The sequence below is a fragment of the Leptinotarsa decemlineata genome, unplaced genomic scaffold, assembly GCF_025532065.1.
Source record: "Leptinotarsa decemlineata unplaced genomic scaffold, Ldec_3_MD MMD2_tig00026374_RagTag_RagTag, whole genome shotgun sequence".
NCBI lineage: Eukaryota > Metazoa > Arthropoda > Insecta > Coleoptera > Chrysomelidae > Leptinotarsa > Leptinotarsa decemlineata.
Window position 1 is genome coordinate 918,375 of NW_027412710.1, and position 22,383 is coordinate 940,757.

At 33.2% G+C, this 22,383-nt stretch overlaps 2 protein-coding genes and 1 long non-coding RNA gene across 17 annotated transcripts in view; 2 read left to right on the plus strand and 1 right to left on the minus strand.

Annotated features, from left to right (window-relative positions):
• Nucleotides 1-22,383, plus strand: part of LOC111504932 (pyrokinin-1 receptor) — a 443,518-nt gene that overhangs the window by 150,999 nt on the left and 270,136 nt on the right. The window lies entirely within an intron of this gene.
• LOC111504933 (inter-alpha-trypsin inhibitor heavy chain H4) overlaps nt 1-22,383 on the minus strand; it is a 100,045-nt gene that overhangs the window by 75,441 nt on the left and 2,221 nt on the right. For all 14 annotated transcript variants that reach the window (XM_074185349.1, XM_074185347.1, XM_074185344.1 and 11 more), the window contains exons 2-3: nt 10,675-10,926; nt 1,003-1,206 (exon numbers count right to left, since the gene is read on the minus strand). In XM_074185349.1, coding sequence (XP_074041450.1) covers nt 1,003-1,206; nt 10,675-10,926 — 456 coding nt within the window. The remainder of the gene's footprint in view (nt 1-1,002; nt 1,207-10,674; nt 10,927-22,383) is intronic.
• LOC141486791 (uncharacterized) lies at nt 8,296-9,030 on the plus strand. Its single transcript, XR_012468053.1, has 2 exons — nt 8,296-8,791; nt 8,863-9,030. It is a non-coding gene; the product is annotated as an uncharacterized lncRNA (long non-coding RNA).

Here is a 22,383-nt window from a genome sequence, read left to right on the forward strand (position 1 = left end):
TTGCGTCATTCTAATTATCCTTCAACTAAAAACATCAGTTTCAAAAACTGAAACGATAATCCTTTCGAAATTTGTGCATTTACTCGTGAAGAACATGAGTATAGCAATCTAATATCATGGTAATAAATATGTAGTTTGTCATACAAGGTCAAATTTTGACCAAACCGTGTGAGACTTTGACAATAAAAAATAAATGAATGAATGAATGGGAGGTTCGAAAGGAGCAATTACCCTTGTCAAGAAAACTAGCGTGACTACTGGAGTAAATCTGACTTTTGGACAACCTCAACAGTTTTTTGGGTGATTTTCTGTTCGTTCGTTCGTTTTATTTTGTATTGCTTGATTTTCTATGCAGAGCACAGACTAATATTTGTGATTGACTGTTTTACTGTATCATTTATATCCACTGCTTTACTGTGATCGCCAAGCCAGGACACATCAAATGTAGCATTTTACAACACTTCTTCAAACATCGAAGTGTGAAAAACACAAAATACTTCTCAAAATGATTTATTATTGAGAAAATATTGTTGTGAATCATGGCCTAAAGAAAACGACGCCGGCCGCCACTAACCAGGCGTGACTTGGTTAAGAGCGCGCTCAGTTCGACCAATATTTCATTGTTATTTTATCGACTCCGATGGAATTCCGGGAAATTTTCCAGCGTCTTTGATTACCAAATATAAGACCCATGCACTCGCCCATCTAGACAGTCAAGTGGAAGTTACAGTGCGGTACACAAAGCGATCTAGTGAGGCGATAGACATTCGAATAATAGTTGAAGTTTCAGTTGAAGTGTTCGTTGTATTTAAAATTTGATTATTGTTCAGTGTAGTCATTTATGGTCAACCCACGGGGAATAACGTAACAATATCTTCGATCATACCATGAATATCTTTCAAGATCTGTCACTTGAGACAAATTAAATCTTTGTTTAATTATTCATGGAATTTCTTTGTATGAAAGAATTGAGTGAACCTCATTTTAGATTTCAGTACTCACCTCTACATTCAAATCTTTGATTATTTGCCCGGGATGTATATTCAGTACAAGTTCGTACTGATTATGTTCTCTTTCCAAAAGTTCCTCATATGTCAGAAGAAAAACTGCTTTCGCTTCAGGTTCAACGTTGACTGACACGGTGAATCTGTTGGAATCTCTTGCACTAACTTCAACATGCCCAGCGCTTTGACCACTGGCAACGGCCTGAAATCAACAGAATCAAATAATTCGAGTTGACATTTTTGAAACGTTTTGACGAAGTCAAGATGGAAAGTCAACTATCAACAAACAAACAAAATACAAAATAGATATAAAAACCAATACAGTATTTCTATGGAGGTATACAAGCTCTATAATGAAATTCCTAAGGACTCCTGAGAGCCGTGTTTGTACAAAATGACGTATAACGTTACAGTGAAAATGCTGTAAACTATCTCATTGCGGCTGAGGCCCTCCATATCACTTGTTTGAGTATTGGGCGATCCTACGGATGTGTGCGTGAGGAACGCTTTTCGGAATGAAATGGGGTTGAACGTTATATCGTTCTTCTGCTACCAATGATGAAATCCAAAATATATGAAAACATTGGCGTCTGGTTGTTTTGAGAACAGATTTATCACTTAAACAAGTGTTGCACAACACAACCAATATAATGAAATCTGGAAAGCATATGAAACTTCGACATTTATTCATCTTTGTAAAGTACAGCAAAAGATACAATATTTACAGGAGTGATGAATAAATCACAATACCACTGTGGAGTATACCCCTGTATGTGGTTGAAATAAAAAATACATAGGTAAAAAATACAAAATAGAATTAAACAAAAAATTTAAATTTACATACACAATAAGATTAGTTTCACGAACACATAATAAAAAATAATGTATAAATAATGTCATTGTATAAAACATTGCATAAAACATTTCTAAAATTAGGTATATACAGCAAGAAAATAACATATTGATTTGTAGAAAGAATCAGATGTGTTTTCTACAATGGCAATTTGATTTTCAATTACGAACATAGTTATATTTTGCAGTATCTGTAAACACATACGGTCTTCCACGGCTCCTCTTTGCAGAGTTTTTTTTTTCAGAAAAGAAGTGAAGCAGATACCAATATAAAACTTACCATGGTCAGTATTATTGAGTCTCAATGAGTTTATGTTTTCTATCAATTGTTCTTAGGAAATTTATAAGTTCTATTTTGAATTAATTTAACACCGTTATTGTTTTCGAAATTCTGTTTAAAAAAAAATCTGTTTTTCCGTTAACCAGCTGTCGCACCCCTACGAACGACAACCCTCAGAAGTCGAAACTTGTGCGAGCTAAGAATTAACGAAGTCTTACCTTTTAACGTGTGATTCCTAACACGGAATGTCTTAGGAATGTGTAACGTGTGATTCCCGGAATGAAATTGTAAATTTTGGGAGCTAAGTAATGATAACCTTTTTGTCCTATTGTTTTATTCATTCGTGGAACGATGTACTTATTTTTTTGTCTTGTAGAATGGGAGTGAGTCGTAACATTCGTTTCGATTCCATTAATGTGATGTCTAATACATACTTGTTTGAGATAAAGCTGTCTAATATCTAGCATTTTTGTTTCTGAGTAGAGAGAGTCATTTGATGGAATACTCTCAGAGGACTACCACGAAAACTTACGACTGTATTTTTCAAGGACAAAACATGAGCACTACATAAACATCTTTGGGACGCTCTAAGAGCGGTGCCTGTCCATAAGTAGCGATTCACATTGGATTTGAATCGCTGGAGATTACCTCCATTGGTGAAAACGTTCTCAGGACGTTTATTCCACATAAATGCAGTTCTCTAATTGAAAGAGTTCTTGAACAGTTTAGTTCGAGGTGTACTGAAATGAAACTCAAAACGATGAGCAGCCACAGTCCGTCGCGTATTTCTGATATGTAGCGATCTTGGTGGAATCAACTGTGCCAAGTCACACTTCCCAGACAAATCTCTCTGGAGATCCGATTGGAGAGCTTTTTTACCTCCCGAGTATTTCCACCCTAGGAGCGCCAGTATGCAAGTTTTCCTCATATTTCCACCATTGAAACCGAAAATAGCGGCACAGCAACGAAACATTAGCCCGTAAACTACTTCACGCTGCCTGAGCCGTTGCAATGGTGTTGTTATAAAAACACTAACATAGTAGTAAAATTCAGTCTTAATGATCTTCTGAGGACGCTAACGTGGTTAGCGAAACACGCGTCGAGAAACCATAATTTTTGTTTTTGTGTTGGGAAAGTGTTTTCAATAGATTCATTCAACGTCAGAGGTTTCAGTAGGAACTATCATGTCTAGTGGATATCTCACAATTGAGTGTAATGTGAATGAGTTATAGATTTTCTTCAAGTATTGTCCATTTCCATCATACCCATTTTTAATGGAAACACCCCCCTAAAATTTGAAGTTGTGAACCGATTTTAATAATTTTTTTTTTTGAAATGTCAAGTACTAAAAGATCTACCTTGGGACAAAATTTGAAGAGTTTATTAAAGTTTTAGGACATACTACGATATTTTTTCTTAGTCGAAAAAAATCACTACGCCACTAGATTCAGAGTGCCTCTAAACAGGTGTGACCAAAATTTCATGAAAAAATATTCATTATTAACAAAGTTATGACAACTCAAAAATTCGAAAACTCACACAGCTAACAGTTACAAAAAACACCCTATATCAACAGATATAGCCATGAGAATATTTTTTTCTGATTTCAACAATAAATTGTCGCCAGATGAAAAAAAAAAAACAAATAGCGTAAATATTTTTAATGAAAATAACGGAATTACATTCAAGTTTTCACGCAAATTAACTAAAACTAAGACCTAATATTTCAATTTAAATCTTAGTTGCAACGGAAATGATATTACAGTTTGACACTTGTGAAAGATTTAAATGTACAATTGTTAACAATATTCACCTTACAGTTCTTCGAATTATTTTGTGTAATGGATGCAAGATTGAGCGTAAGAGAGAAAATTGAAACAGTACGCCTTTCGGGAGATGACGTTAGAAGTGCTAGAGAGGTTTGTAGAGTATTTAATGAGAGACATCCAGATCGTCCCCGTATTAGCTGCGGTACGGTAAATAAAATAAATAAAATATTCAATGAAACTGGTGCAGTATCAAAAATGATGTTAAAAAGTAATCCTGTACAAAGACGAAACAGGAATGAATAAATTATTTTAGATTATTTCGGAAATAATCCTAATACCAGTATAAGGAATACCACTTTAGATTTGAATATTCCACGAGAAACTATTCGGAGATGTCTCAAGGCGAAAAATATTAAACCTTTCAAGAAAAAATTTTCAATCACACTTCAAGAAGGAGACGAAGCAAGACACCTGGAATATTGTTAATGGGCCCTAGGGGAATATTTAAACAATAGAAATTTCCTAAAAAATATTTTATATACCGACGAAGCCACTTTCACTACAAATGGAGTAGTGTCATCACAGAATTGTCGCTATTGGGCAGCGGATAATCCTAACTGGGTAATAAACTGTGAAAGCCAGTATTCCGAAAAATCAACGTATGGTGTGGGATATTGAACGAACGAATTATTGGTCCTTTTTTTTTGAGGAAAACATGAATGCGCAGAGGTTTCTAGAATTTTTAAACAAAGAGTTTTGGGATGCTATTCACGAGCTGCCAATCAATGAACGATCAAATTTAATTGTCCAGTTAGATGGTGTTCAGTTCATTATGCCAGAGCTGTGAGGCAATGGCTCAACGAACATTTTCCAAACCAATGGATAGGCCGTGGTAGTCCGTTTACAGAGTGGCCACCCAGATCTCCAGACCTCACAGTTTTGGACTTTTTTCTCTGGGGACTTCTCACACAAAAGGTTTACAAAAACCGCTCAAGTGATCGAAATGAACTTTGTGCAAGAATTCGACAGGTATGTGCAGATATTAGCCCTCAAGAACTAAGGAACGTAATGAGAAACATTCGTAAGCGCTACGACACATGTATCGAAATACGTGGTGGATTAGTAGAGGCTACTAGAATATGAGTTAGAATTAATTGTTGCACTGAATCGAAACATTTCAATAATCAGTTATTAGTTACGTTTATTACATTTTTTTGCTTCATTGTTAGTTGAATTGTGTGAATGTAATTCCGTTATTTTCATTAAAAATATTTACGCTATTTGTTTTTTTTTTCACCTGGCGGCACTTTATTGTTGAAATCATGAAAAAAAATGATATATTGTGACTGTTAGCTGTTTGAGTTTTCGAAATTTTGAGTTGTCATTTTGGTCACACCTATTTAGAGGCACTCTGAATCCAGTGGCGTAGTGATTTTTTCAATAAAAAAGTCGCTAATAAAAAATCCCGATTTTCGACTAAGAAAAAATATCGTAGTATGCCCTGAAACTTTAATTTGTTTGCATTTGTTTGCAACGCCTACTTAAAGATTTTTTTAAAAATAGAAAAAATGTAATTTTCCTTCAAACTAAAAATAAAACAATAGCATGTGATACATCGTTGAATTCGTAATAAAAAATGGAATCAGATACAGGGTGTACTTTTTTTTCGGGCTATTTAAAAAAATAAAGTTGATGATGGTTTTTTGAAAACGAAACGTCGGATATAAAAACTAAAAATACCATCGTGTAGTACCTTGAAAGTGCTAATGAAAAAGTGTTATTCGTTTTTTGATATCTTTTTAAATAAAGTCAGAAAAAAATAAAATTGATATTGTCAAATTCTCGTTTTTCCCAAATATCTCAGCAGGCCATGAAAATTCTTCAAGTTTCTAAACGGCATGTAAATAAGCTTTAAAGAACACAACATTTTCCTAATTTAACCTAAGCTGTATCTCCAACAGGTACTGAGATTCCCATGCTTAGGATCCTTATCTTGGACACACTGTATATTTATGCCTGCATTCATTTTTTCATTGTTTTCTTGTAATGCAGTGAACTAACAATACATGTTTGTCTAGATCAGCAATATAGTGAACACCAGTCATTTCTCAATCATCGGCAGTGACAGTACAGATTGCTCTGAATTCCATCAATCCTGTTTTTTGCTAACCCAAGAATGATTTTTTCAAACTTCAGAAATCGAATTATTATCATTAATCCGATGAAAGTTTGTAGCAGAATCCACTATGATATTCCTTGAGTTATAACTTCAAGAACATGTTGCAAACGCAACTTGATGAGAGTTATTCTGAAAAAGTTCACTTTCATGGTTTCTGAAAAAAAAAATTCTTTCTTTGTGGTGTTTTTTCTAAAAATTATGACCCCAATTTTTTGATTCCTTTCAGGGCAGAATATAGCAATATGGGAATTATGTTTGGATATACATTTTCTTGAAAAAGTGTCTCTATTTGTAAAAAAAAAAGGAATTTTTCGCTCGATTTCTCTGCAGTTTTGTAAGCTAGAGCATTAATTTTCAGTTGGCGCATTTATCTTTACCTCTCTTCACTGAACAGGATACTGGGTTCAACTTGATTTCATTTACAATTTTGCATTTGCACTTTTATAAGGTACTGAAATATCCTGGTAGACCATATGTTGACATAATCATCACACATAACATTAGTAATTTTGGTACCCAAAGAGGAGATTATGCACAGAGTGGTAATATACACACGCTTCTGAAAAGAACAATGAAACAATTCTTGAAGAAAATCGTGCTCTTGTTACTCCGTATCATGATCGTTTTATTTATGCGTATCTTAGTAGGGAGGGTGAGTGTAGGCGCACTCACCCTCCTGGAGATGTCTCCCAGCGACCTGGACAGGTCGCTGGGAGACATCTCCTTTATATCGGCAGGTGTAGGCCAAGACTCACCGAATACACACTCTCCCAACCGGCAAAGTTGTTTTATAATTCCATGGTGTTGCAACAGTTTTATTTTATTAATATTTTATAATTACTTCCAAAATGCTAATTGATTATATTAGATGATCGGTGAACACAATACAGTTGTAGGCAATAAAAGTGTTTTATAAATTTGTCATAGAAACGTTTATGAAATAAAATTAAAAAACCATTATAAAATAGCCAAGAAATTATCACAGAAACGTTTTTGCAAGTTACTTATAAAACTTATTTTCCTATAAAAGTGAATTGTTATGTAGCAGTTTTATAACATTTTTCTGCGAGATTTCTATGATATTTATAAAACTATTTCAAGCTTATTTTATAACTGTTTCCTGTAGGTTCAATGAAATTATTTCTCGAAGCGCGTTTCATCAACCACATCGACGTCTTCAGGAAATGATGTGGAGAGTGTTGCAGTTCTGGTGTTTCGATGAAGTACTTGGAATTATGCTTTGGATTCCAAACGAAGATTTTTCTCAAAATAAATATTGAATACAAAAATACTCGAAACATTTGGCAAAAATATGTAGTCGATTGTTGTTGGCTTCATTTTGTGTAACAAGAAGTTTCAATTTGAAATTCAGAAACCAACTATTTCGTTCGAACGTTGCCGTTGATGACGTACTATAAAATAATTGGCCTCAAAAATGGCCTACGTCTATACCTGCTGCTACAGTTAGGAATTTCAGTCGATCAACAGTAACTAATGATGTATTGTGCGAACATGTCCTTTAAACCTTCTCAGCCGTGACCCCAGTGGCACAACCAAATATGAGAAACAAGTTTTTATATATGTTGGTGAAAAAAATGATCAAAATTCATCTTGTAAATCTGAACACTTCAAAAAATGCTTCTCTTCCATGACAAGATTAGATCAGAGGTATTGTAATTGCTGTCGATATACGAGTAAACTACAGACTAATAATAGTCCAAGAGCCAGTGACGCATGTTTCATGAAGTGTTTGATGCACCCTGAAATTTTGTAAGGGTAGTATCTATGGAATAAGAAGTACGAATACCTGTGTTTGCCTGACCCTGCCCGGGACACCAGGTACTGCGCATAATAGAAAGGTGTGAAAAAATATAAGCCAAAATAAGTGTTTGATTCACAGGCCAACAAACTTTAATCGAAAGATTAGTTAATTTTTAATTATAAATCAAGATGGCAGACACTTTGGAGAGGGTTTACGTATAATTAATTTCCCTCAAAGTTATTTTCTTTGACAAAATGAAATGTGTGATTCATTATGAAATTTTAACAGCTACTCAATCATATATTCAGAATGTTAATTACAAAAAGCCAGACAGTTTTGTTGGGGTTCAATTCCTGGCAAACATGAAAATACATTTTATTTCAAATAGAAATAGTTGCGCGTAGTTGGCGGCGTGAGTGAGAGCACCGATCACCATAGTAGCAACACTCACCTTCTAGGCTCTCATTGGTTATTAATCACGTAATCTTTAGCAGCTGAGCCGGCAGTACATCATATGTTTTCAGTTGACCGTTGTTATTGTGAGCACGTGTTTTACAGTTTTTTTTGTAAGTTTGTGAACAAAATGTCGAGTAAAAAAAATAAATTTGGCTACAAGAACGTTGCAAATATTAATTATGCGCGTTTTCAAACGTTTTGTTCAACCTATAAAAGTAAAAGCACAGATGAACCTTTTCAAAATACGTTGCTTAAATATGTTGCTTCGAATTTGCTACCATGTAAAGCTGCGTTACACCAACACCTACAGCGGACTCAGTACATAACAAGTATTCGGCGAAACGCTTATTTTTGTACTCCAACATATTTGTTGCCTGGATCCCACGGTCGGACAATAAAAGACGACCGATATAAATTTAAATGGAACACAAACTGTTCTGGATGTGATCAAAACCGGTTCAAATATCGGGCAAAATGTCAACAATGACGGTTTGTATTTCCTGATAATTTGAATTTTTAATTTTTCTAGGAATAACACTAATTATATTTAATTTTTTCAGATAACGAAGAAACTTCTCCTGATCCGGACATTTATTCGAGTGATGATTCTTCAGAGAACAGTACTTATGAGGAGAATTGAACATATTTTCCAAATTTTTTTAATAATATATGTTTGTAATGAATATTTTCTAGGATAATAAACCTATGAAATTAACCATATCCTGCAATGATGGAATTTTCAATGATAACCTTTCTTTTTCATTCAATAAAATTCAATTTTAATTTTCCATCACCATTTAACTGCACTATTTTCCAATTCTTAATTTATTTAAAGTTCTATGAGAGTCATAAAAATTGAACTATTTTTTTACATCTTGAGTTTCTTTACAGTACATCTATTCATAATTATGAATTTTATTTTAAATGTACCGCTGGTAAAGATCACGTGATTGAGAACCAATGAGAGCGTAAAAGGGAAGCGTCGCTACTATGGTGATCCGTACTCTCACTCTCGCCGCCAACTACGCGCAACCAATCTCATTCTATTTGAAATAAAATTTATTTTCATGTTTGCCGGGAATTAAACCCCAACAAAACTGTCTGGCTTTTTGTAATCAACTAAATATTTGATTGAGTAGCTGTTAAAATTCCACAATGAATCAAACATTTCATTTTGTTAAAAAAATAACTTTGAGGGAAATTAATTATATGTAAACTCTCTCCAAAGTGTCTGCCATCTTGAATTAAAATCAAAAATTAACTAATCTTTCGTTTGAAGTTTGTTGGCCTGTGAATCAAACACTTATTTTGGCTTATATTTTTTTACACCTTTCTATTATGCGTAGTACCTGGTGTCCCGGGCAGGGTCAGGCAAACACAGGTATTCGTACTTCTTATTCCATATATACTAGCCTTACAAAATTTCAGGGTGCATCAAACACTTCATGAAAGATGCGTCACTGGCTCTCCGACTATAAATAACACTTCCATTTTGAAAGACTTTTGACAGCTCACATCTTCGTTTCCTTAGTTCAGATGTTTTTTCATTTTCATTTAGTATTATCTGAACAAAGTTAATCTAAAATTGGATGTAGAGCTCAAAAATGTTGAAATATACAGGGTGTTCCATTTGAAAAAATTGAGTTCCACTCATTTTTTCATGAGATCAAAGTATCTGCATTTTTTGAAGACCCTGTATGAGGCAAATGAAAATATGACTCGGAGTGAAGATCCTCATAGTATCACTTCACTCCATTTCAAATTTGATCGTTTTAGTGCAAGAGAGTTCAAGATTATCAGCATTTATAAAAGTTCATGTTTGGTAAAAAAAATATCGAAATTAATTTATATCTTCTAAACGGTAATAGATAGGTATAGGGAAATAGTATATGAATTTGTTGACAATGTGATAATGGATCATAATATGATATTATATACGGGGTGCTCCATTTGAAAAATCAAAGAAGCGGCTACTTTATAGTAGAAGTGACAAAGCCGCTAAGTGGTCGATAAACGACGCATATGAATTTGTTGATCTTCTGTGATATTATTTTGAACCACACAGCATCAAAGTTTCGGGCTTCCAGCATTTCCTCTCGTTGACAGAAAAGATTGGTTTTGATAGCATTCCTTGAATAATTAGTTTAAATATTATGTTAAAAGGTTCATCTGTGATTCGATTATTCTCGAGAATAAGTTGATATATATTTATTTCCTCAGCTTCGAACTTATTCAGACATATAAAATGAAATATTACATTTCGAAAGACATATTGATTTGTATATTACATACTAAGTTTTCAACTAACTTCATTTTGGTTTATTCACTACCTACATAAATAGCATCTGAAATCAATTCATGATTTTACTCACCCTATCATAATCTTGTTTCGCTTCTTCTTTCTCCTTTACATAGGCTTTATAGCTCTTTCCTCCAATCTCCATCACGAATTCTGAAATGAATGCTTTCTCCGGTAGAACAACTGTAAAGGTTGCCTCTTTTGCTTTCGTATCCGGATTTCTAACTTTGCTAATCACTAGAGTTTTTGCGAATCGATTGGAAACATTTGATTTTATGTCCATGCCATAGATTATCGGTTGTTTAGAACCAGAAACATTTTCATCCTGAAATGAAAAAAATATGATATCATCGGGCAACTACTCCAAAAGGTTTCAGTAAATTCAATTGAAACAAAAACATTGATAGAACTATGATGCTAACAATTGGTTTCCCAATTTTGAGAAAATGTTCATACTATAATTTCGAAACAAAATAGGTATATGAAACTTTTCAAGTAGCACTTTATTTTGACACTAGACAGTTCACAGAACAAGCAACACGGGTTTCGCTTCATAAAGAGTTTCTGTATGAGAACTTCAATGAATTATGGATTTTTTTAGCATCAATCTCATCACGACATTAATTTCATGATAATTGGGTAATTGATTAAGGTAATGCTGCTCTTAGATCGATCCAAATTTTGCATGATTTGGTAGTCGACCTGATTGAGCAGATGAGTGTGTCTGTTTATGTGAAGAGATACCAACTTTCAACATCTTCTTTGAAAGACAATGTCTTGAAATTTAGACCACGTTCAAACCTAGACATTTATTCAAACCATATTTTTCCGAAAAAATTGAGGTCAATCTATTTTCACGGTAACTTAACAAAAAACAAATATTTCACCTCGAAACCTACTAAAAAAGTAAAAAATATCAATTTAATCATGCCAACATACTTTGTTTTTGTCTTTGAAACCGTGGAACATGACATCGTTGCATCATCGTCTAGATCGGTAATGGGCTTCTTTTATGCTACTGAAAACGATACTGGTTCTCTTATAGACTGATCGAGTTAGGGATATATCATACTTATCAAGCCTAATCGGTCCCAAGCTCTCTTTATATTTGCAGAAAAAAGAACAATTCGAGAAGCAAGAGTTTGAATTGGCCGCGTGTCTGTTGACCAATAAAATTCATGGTGTCTCCAGCAGTGGTGCCAAGTGTATTGGTTTTTAATATCCAATCATATAACTGAAATATAGTTATCCAATTTCACAGACGCCATTTTTGTTGTTATTGTTGTCAACTCGGTGTGAATACAATTGTTATAATCCAATTTGTTTGTTACAATTTTCTAATTGAAGAACGCTTCCTTTTATAAAAGGTCGGTTAGGTCATTTCCAACCATGACTTTTTTTTTGTACATTTTATTTCATGTGAAGAATTGTTTCATCAACTTAAAAGTTAACGTGTTCATATACACTTACTTCCATTCCTGTGATATCAACATGTTTTGTCAATTTGAAAACCGGCAAGTAAACTAAATCGATTTGATCATTTAAGAAACTTCTTTTCTTAGAAACCGATATCATCCTAGCCTTTGTAGACATATTATTATTGATGAAGAAGTAATTTCAATTGAGTATGTACCCGAAGAATATAAAAGTTAAGTAGATGTAGGAATAATATATGCCACTAAGACAGCGAAATAAGTCATATTTTTGGGAATGAAAAATGTGGAGATCAAATCGTTTTCGGTGTAATTTGAGAAAGTATTAAGTTCCTATGTTTATTCAAAAACGTTGGTGTAGTTTCCAATGACGGAAAGGAAAGTTTTGGTTTTATGCTTCTCCATCTTCATACAAAAAAATGTGGTAATCTTCCAAAGCAAGGAAGAAAACAAATGATTTCAAACTCAACTCTTCTCAATGCGATGTACTATTATTCTTATACTTGAAACACCCTGCCTTGATCTTCCTGAATTGAATCAATCTTTACTTCTGCTTGATGATTTCTACAATTCTCCATAGCTTTTTGAAAAGAAACGTACATTGTATTCCCTGAAATACAATTAAATGTTTTTTGATTGTTTAACCTTTCAAAAGTTTTTAGTATACTTCAGCAGATTCTCTATAAATTTAACTTTGTTTATTTTTCAAACGGTTTGGGAATGAAACATGTCAAAATTGATGATGTGAGTATTCTAAAGGTGAAATTATTCGGAAAAAGCATTATACAGTGTGTAACAACGAAAACTTAACAGAGCCGTTTTTGAATATAAAAAGTGAGATTTTTAAAAAAAGCTCTGACATTTCGATTTCTAATTAAAGGGACACCTTTCAGACTAATCAGATTTTTTGTAGTACGCACCCTCTCGGAGGGGTGCGTCCGACGACCCTTATTTAGATAGAGAAAGTAGGTCGAGTGACACCTTGTTTTAAAAGCCTTTCGAATACCTTTACAACTCTGTTAAAAGAAAATTTTTGTAACGATTAGTTCCCGAGATAATTTTAAGTTAAGACTGCCATGTTAATAATACATTAGACAGACCACTCGGTAACTTGTATGCCTTAATGAAAAATTTTCGAGCACTTCTTCTTATTAGTTTTTTGTTAAATAAAATCCCTATTTTTAAATCAATACCCACTCCTCTTCTTCCAGTTTTCATTAGTACATCGTTCGATTGTTTTGTTTAAACGGGTCGTGTATTGTTATTTGTTTAAAAATGCCTTACACTACTGCTGAAACGGTTTCAGTTATTACTTTATTTTTTGGCAACAACCAAAATGCTAATAGAACATCAATTTTATTTAACGAGCAAAACCCTGGTAAACACCTAAGCAGAAATCACGTTCTGGATTTGGTCACAAAATTCAGGGAGACAGGTTCGGTTTTAAATAAGAAAAGAAATGTTCAGAGAAGGGCAGTGAATGACGATGATGCGATTGGAGTGATTGGTCAAGTCATCGCCAATCCCAGGTTAAGTACCAGAGGTTTATCAGCAATGGCCGGAATAATCCATATAAGCGCATGGAGAATCCTTAAAAACCACAAATTCCATCCTTACAATATTGAACTTGTTCATGAACTCAATGAGGATGATTTTGACCGAAGACAGGACTTTTGTGAGGGCATGAGTAAGAGATTAATGCAAAATCTCGAGCTGCTTTATAACATCTGTTTTTCGGACGAAAGCTCATTTAATTTAAATGGTTGCGTGAACTGTCACAATTGCCGTTATTGGTCGGATGAAAATCCAAGACAATACGCAGAAATACATACCCAACATCCCCAAAAGTTGAATGCCTGGGCCAAAATATTAGGCAATCAAATTATAGGTCCATTTTTCATTGATGGAAATTTAACCGGTGATTCTCATTTACAACTTCTTGAAAAGGCAATACAGCCTCGTATAGTTGAAATAATTGAACAGGGTCCAAGATGTCAAGATGAATTTATCCATTTTTAACAAGACGGTGCACCACCTGCTGGGCAAGCAGGTTCGAAATTTTTTGAATAATCATTTTGAAGGACAATGGATTGGCAGAAGAGGTCCAATTGAATGGCCAGCACGATCACCAGATTTAACACCACTGGACTACTTTTTGTGGGGAAATTTAAAGTCTAAAGTTTATGCTACACAGCCAGCCAATTTGAATGAATTATGTCGTAGAATTATTGATGAATGCCGAGCTATAACTCCTGAGCTGTTAAATAACGTAAAATCAAAATTCGAACAAAATCTTTATTGTTGTATGGAGCAAAATGGCGCACATTTTGAACATTTACTCTAAATTTCCTATGTGAGTTACCCTTGTTAGGTGTTATTTTTTTTGTGTGTGCTATAAAAACAATTATTGGGATTTATTAACCCTAAAACAGTTTTTTAAACTTTTCTGTGTCATCAGCATTCAAGGAAATCAGCAGGTTGTATCCGTTGTGTAGGTAAGTTTTTAGTATGATTCACTTTTTTATCAGAAGCATAAAATATCCACGTCAAAAGGCAACCTTCATGAGGAGATGCCACTCAATTTTCCTAAAATGTAAGGGTGATAACCAACCCCATCCCCCGAAAAAATCTCGTCGTAATAAACAAATAATTCTTACTTTACGAAATCAAATATACACGTAATTAGCAGGTTGTCATAAAAAGCAAAATTTTTTTTTATAAAAGTTCTGAACGTAAATTGTACCTTAAAAACAATTTGATTTATTTTAAAAAGAGTTGAACTCAATAAAAATACCTTCAAATCTCGAGGAGCTCAAATTATCTCGAAAACTAATTGTTACAAAAATTTTCTTTCAACAGAGATGTAAAGGTATTCAAAAGACATTTAAAACAAGGTGCCACTCGACCTACTTTCCCTATCTAAATAAGGGTCGTCGGATGCACCCCTGCGAGGGGGTACGTACTACAAAAAACCTGATTAGTCTGAAAGGTGTTCCCCTTTGATTAGAAATCGCCGTGTCCGACCTTTTTTTAAAACTTTCACTTTTTATATTCAAAAACGGCTCTGTTAAGTTTTCGTTGTTACACACTGTATAATAAAGGTTTCATATGGAAAGATATCAAAATCTGTTGGAAGTATCTTCCTACCTGTTGGGTCATTGTTTGATACACTTTACTTTTTTAATGTTTTCTTTCTAAAGCAATAAATCACCATATCATTTAACCTACAAATAAATTCACCTCTTTTATTATTTTTCATCATAGAATCAGATAATAATCAAGGAATACGATTTTCTTTCATTAGTTCGATAATGATACAATGAAAACCGTATACTCGATAATTGATTGTTTTCTGTTCAGACTGGATGCTTCAGTGGTAATTATTTTCAATCGGTTAATCGTATGGTGATAAAAATTGTTGTTTATTTTTTGTGTCTCATTAACAAACAGCGATTTCTCAGTTCAAAAGTAAATACCCGATGGGATAGCAAGAATTTAACATGACGTAATACCACTTGGCGCACTCATAAATAACCTGAAGATAAATGGCGTTGATGAAATCATAAACAAGGTCATGTATGAACAAAAAAAAACTTCAACTGTTTCTTCAACTTTCAAATAATGTCTTATCTATTCTCATTGTTCAGATCAAGGAAGTAAAAATCTCAAAACAGCAATTAGTTATGTAAAGTTACTCCAACTCTCGATACCTATGAAATAGTAGATGATACTGAATATGAATATTAAGTTTCTTATTATGGAAACCATTATAAATTTGAAGAACAGATCCATGTACTTTTGAAAAAAATCCGGTAATAGGTCGATTGTTTCTTTCTGAATGCCGATTTTTTTATGTATATTCTGAAGATATAACCTCACTAGTTTTGACGTAATTTCGTCATCGGTGATTTTTCAAATTGAAATATAGGTCTTGCGATACATCATCTGAAAGGTGTTTCAGTTATGGTAATCAATCTTTGTACAGGGATACCAATTTTTTTTCAGGAGGGAAATAACCCCAAATCTAACAAAATACAACAGTTAAATGAGATGTTCAAAATGCCATCCACTAGTCATTTGACACTGAGCAACTCTACGGAAACACCACTCTTACACATTGCGAATAACTTCTGAAGAATTTTTGCTGGTTTCAATCCTGATTCGATTTTCAGACCACTCTTAATTTCACGGTCTACCGTGAAATTGAGAAATAAAGTTGTTTTTTCTTATAGAATGCCCTATACAGCGTGACTCACGGTCGATGGTAGGTTAGACGTTTCTGGAAAACTCAAAGCATGATTTCTCTGAAAATTTCACCTCTCACATTTCCTCACCCGTTCACATTTCCTTACCCGTTCTATCGATCTAAAATATTCTCAGCATTGCGGCGTTGCCACTTCCATCAAAAAGTCCTAGCAACTTTATTTTTTCAAATGGAACACCCCGTATATTAATACATTTTTGGAATCGCTCTGGTATTTTAATACTTTTTTGACAATAATGTCCTATACCTATCTATCCGTTTTCGAGATAAAAAATAAACTGTGCTAAATATGGTCCAAAACATTGCCTTAATTGAAATTAAGTACATCAGTACTCTCAATTCATGAAAAGTTGATATTTTGATGATAGTTTGGACAAACTCGAAATATTCAAATAACACCAAGAAATCGACTCCATATCATACAGGGCGTGCTAAAATCACTATTATTTCCAATGTGCATAAAAGTAGTCAAAAGTTCATTTTTTCAAATGAAACCCCCTGTATATTACCCGGTGAATTGAAAGATGGTGAAAAATGCTTCAAGATGATATATGTCCCTATACCTAAATCGTCAAGTTTTCTCAATGAAGTCACTTCTTCTAGAAACATTTTTTTTTTTAGAATTTGGATTTAGGCAGCAGTGGAATTATCAAGCTTATAGCAGTTCGGTTACTTTTATAAGTAATTTACAAAGAGTTATCGACGGTGTTTCGAATCATCTTCCAAAATGAATGCAAATATCGATTATTCAAACGAAGTTCTTATGAAATTATTTATTATACACATGAACAAAGTGATCAAATCATTGTCAGAACGTGTAAAAAATTCAACCAAAAGTATACTGAATCAACACCAATGAACGAGAGGAAGTTTGTATGGTTACAAAATAATTTCCTTAACTATGGCTCAAAGTTTCCAGGGAACAACTGTACCAAAAATCAGCCATTTCTAGGTAAAAAGTGAGATTTTGTGGGCTAGAACATGTGAAAGTACAGACAATATCAAAGTAGGATGATTCAAAATAACAAAATTGTAAACAAAATATCACATTTTCACAATAAATACTGAAAATGGTGTCCATAACATTGTGAACACTTAAAAATAATTTTTTGTACGCGATTTGTGGTTGCTTTTTCAATTTCCTGGGGATCCAGATCTTCAATACTCCGCACTATTCGCCGTCGCAATTCTTCTTTGGTAGGCACTGGAGTACTGTATACCCTTCTTTTAAAACACCCCATAAAAAAAGTCAAGTGGCGTGAGATCGGGTGATCTCGGTGGCCAATCCCACGGCCCTAAACGCCTAAACCAACGATCGTCGAAGAGTTCGTCAAGTTTCCTGGAAACTTTCTGGGTGGAATGAGCTGGCGCTCCGTTCAGTTGAAACCACGAATTCCTATATTCCTCTAAAGGCAAATTTTCAAGAAAATCGGTTACAGTCGTCCTTAATATTTGGAGATATCTCTCTGCATTCAGTATGTCTTCATAAATAAAAAAGCTAATTTTATTGTTCTTCAGAATACAGAAAACATTCAGGTCAAATGTTTCTTGAAAACCCATTCCTTTTGTAACATGAGGATTATGATCAGCTCAAAAATGTTTATTCCTTCTATTGAAAATACCATCCCTCGTAAATTTTGATTCGTCGCTCCAAATTATTTTTGATAAAAATTCCCGATCTTCCTGTGTATGAATCAAAAGGGTTTCACAAAAATGCATTCTACGTTCGAAGTCTTCTGCTTTTATAGCTTGAACTTTGGTAAATTTATATGGATGCATTCCGTGATTTTTCAAAATTTGTTGTACTGAAGCATGTGATACACCTAAAAATATGCCAAAACGTTAACATATTGTTAACAATATTGTCCTCATTTTAATAACAGGTTTTGGTAATGTTGAAGGCGCTTTTAACATGGAGCCATAGTTAAGGAAATTATTTTGTAATCTTACAAACTTCCTCTCGTTCATTGGTATTAATTCAGGATACATTTGGTTGAATTTTCTACAAGTTCTGGCAATGATTTGATCACACTGTCCGTGTATAATAAATAATTTCATGAGAACTTCGTTTGAGTAATCAATATTTGCATTCATTTTTGGCGATTTTTTGAAACACCGTCAATAACCATTTATTAATTACTTATAAAAGTCACCAAACTGTCATAAGCTTGATATTTCCACGGCTACCTAGAAATCAAATTCTTTAAAAATTATTTTTTGTACAACTGTTATTGAAAATCTCTTTAATAGAAACACTCCAATCAGAACATCTACCAAAAAATCATTTATAAAAGTGCAGTTCCTGCTATTGGTAATATTAAATCCCTGACTGACGATGACGAAGTAGTATTCAGTCCAACCGTAGAAAGTCCTTCATGACTAACCAATTTTTATTTTTTATTTTATTTTATTATATTTCATTATGTACTGTATACAGGGTCCTGAAACAGTGGCGCGGTGACCCATATCTCTATTTAGGAAACAGATAGAAATCTGAATTTCTATAATATTACCTTAATACTCGAGCTCAACAAAATAAAAATATTGGTGGTCACACAGGGTGTTCAATTTTTTCTGTGCAGATCCTAACTGTGTTTTTTCAAATGGCAGCCTATATTTCTTATCATTTTTTCGGTTTCTACATAGAAAATAAAAGACAGTTTATGTATATCTTCACTCTGAAAATATTGACGGTTTTCGAGATATCTAGGGTGACAAGTTTTTTTTCCAATATTCGTCACTCAGAATATTTGAAATTATAAAGTTGTGCAAAGTCCAATTGAATTTTTTTTTGGTCAAATATCCTACATTGGTAACTCTCTCAAACGATATATCTGAAATCTACCTATGATATACAGGGTATGAAAAACCGCTTGCTGCATATTGTAAATGAAAATTTGCAGAAACTTCCTTATTTTGAATGGAACACCCAGTATATTATTGATCCATAAGGAGCGCCAACGAAACCTCTACAAATTTCATTAAGTATTCCCTATGGCTAGGTTCAATAATTTTTCTTAAAAAGGCATCTTTTTCGAAAAATGGTCGTTCTTCCTATTTCTACGCCATAAACTCGATGAAAGACTTTATTCAAAGCGAAATCCATTTGACGACTGATGAGAATGTACGAAAGATATCTTGTTTCGCTTTTGTACATTATAGCGTGTCCTATAGTTTTTCTTTTTTTTTATTTTTTTTTCTAAAAATGACAACTCTCTATTGTATCGCCATAATATCAATGATTTTTCTAATGTGAAATCCATATGTGACAGCTGTGATCGAGATATATGTTATGTTTATAACACATTTATTCTCTAAATAGAACACCGTGCAATTTCTTCATTTGATGCATAGTTTTTGTCCAAGCCTTTCCTTAAAATATCGCTTCATGCCTAAAATTACCTGTTGCTAGATAAACAAGTTTTCAATTACACCGCAAAATGTACGTTTTTGAATAATTACATGTTTAGATGCGCTCATCTAAACATAAGCGCATCAAGCCAGCTACTAATGAAGATAATAAATTGCAAGTTCTTCTTGCTGTTGGAGAAGATCCTAGTAGGAGTCAACGACAAATTGGTGAAATAGTAGATATAAGTGAGATTTCAGTACAACGAGTTTTGAAGAAACACCGCTTTCATCCATCACATACTACTGTATGCCGATTTTGAGAAAATAGTGAGATTTTGCAATTGGGCCATGCTGGAAAAAATTCGTCGAAACGAATATTTTCTCAATAACATTTCATGGTCGGATGAATCGACATTCCATAAAAATGGATTTGTGAATCGACATAATTACCATTATTATTCGACAGAAAATCCCCACTTATTGAGACAGGTGGACTATCAATATAGGTGGTCGATAAATGTCTGGATAATGTCTCATTGGAGAATATGTAATTGGTAATGATAATACACCATAACATGAAAAAAAAATTAGTAATATTCACAATGTTTTTTCATTCAATCCTGTTTGGTTTGATATTGAAGGATTTATGAAATGAAATGAATGAAAAAAATAATTTTCCATTTAGAAAAATGTGATAGGTACATACATTTATTTCGTAAAAAAAATATTTGTTTGGACACGCTATAATGTTCAAAATTGAAACAAGATATCTTTCTTACATTCAAAACTTGTTTATCTAGCAACATGTAATTTAGGCATGGGGCGATATTTTATGGAAAGGCTTGGACAAAAACTATGCATCAAATGAAGAAATTGCACGATGTTCTATATAAATGTGTTATAAATATTACAAATATCTCGATCACGCCGTCACATATGGATTTCACAGTAAAAAAAAATTGATATTATGGCGATACAATAGAGAGTTGCCATTTAAAAAAAAAAAGAAAAGAAATAAGAAAAACTATAGGACACGCTATACTGTACAAAATTGAAACAAGATATCTTTCGTACATTCTTATCAGTCGTCAAATGGATTTCGCTTTGAAAAACTCTTTCATCGAGTTTATGGCGTAGAAATAGGCGACCATTTTTCGAAAAAAAATGCTTTATTAAGAAAAACCATTGAACCTGCCATAGGAAATACTCAATGAAATTTGAAGAGATTTCATTGGCGCTCCTTATGGATCAATAATATACAGGGTGTTCTATTTGAAATAAGGAAGATTCTGCAAATTTTCATTTACAATATGCGTCAAGCGGTTTTTCATACCCTGTATATCACAGGTCAACTTCAGATATAACGTTTGAGAGAATTACCAATGTAGAATATTTGAAAAAAAAATAACAATTGGACTTGGTACAACTTTATAATTTCAAATATTATAAGTGACGAATATTGGGAAAAAAATTGTCATGCTTGATATTTCGAAAACCTTTAATATTTTCGGAGTGAAGATATACATAAAGTGTCTTTTGTTTTTTATGTATAAACCGAAAAAGCAATAAAACATATAGGTTGCCATTTGTATGTATGTATTTGTATTTGTCACTGTATTTGTATACAGTGACCCGTCCACCTTCCTGGGAAGGAAAGGATGGACGATGACCTAGGAGGACAACTCCTCGGGAGGTTGACAATGGGCACTTAGGCCACATGTAACTCTACTCTACAGATACAGAACTATCATTTTCATAAAAATTTTGTTTTCTGTGAAAAAACATAATTAAATTGTAGTCATATCCACATACTCCATGTTGTGTGACTTCCATAATAAATATCCATCATTTCGGGCTTTTTCTTCAAAACATTTGAGCATAGTGAAAAGTTATTTTCAAAATGCGATATCTGGAAAACAGTTGAGTTGAGGAAATGGTGTGCTATATGAATTTTGTTCAGAATTTTTGAGCAGAATTGAAATACGGAATAATATATAGGGTGTTCCATTGAAGCAAAAGCAACTTTATTCCATCAAGACTTTTTGACTGATCCTGTTTACTCAATATACTTAAACTACGTGGTTGAAAATCATAATGAAGAAAAGAGAATTGAACCTTTCTATGTGGTAAAAATATAGAAAGTTTCAATTCTCTCTTCATTAATTTTTATTCAGTGTAATAGATTTCGAAAATCTTACTTTAGGAAATAATCTACCATTTCTATACATATCAGCGACCCTGTATGATTTTTCTAAGAAATATAGGAAATTTTGAGATATAATATAATAGATGAAAAACCATGACAAATGTGTTCAGCTGAAAAAGCTATTGTAGTTATATTCAAATACGTGTTGCGATTCGTAAAATGTTCAGTAAATATTCAACAAAGTATTTCCTACATACATTAACAAATTACTATTTAAGTATCTTTATCAATTTTCATCTTCTTCATCACATAGTGAAAAATATGTGATAAAGTTCATAACTCAATATTTACATAATATATTTTTTGATAGGTTGAATAACAGAGAAACCTATTATTCAATCAATCAATCAATTCGAAATGTTTGTTTCTAATGTTTTATGTATCAAGAGGTTTTTTTTTAAATTCTTGCGGATAGCAAACTTTTTTATGTTACCAGTTACGAAAAGTTTTGTTTTCAATAAAGCATTATGATAATTCATCTTCTTCATCAGCAATGGTGAATTCGCATATTTTTCAAATAAAATCATA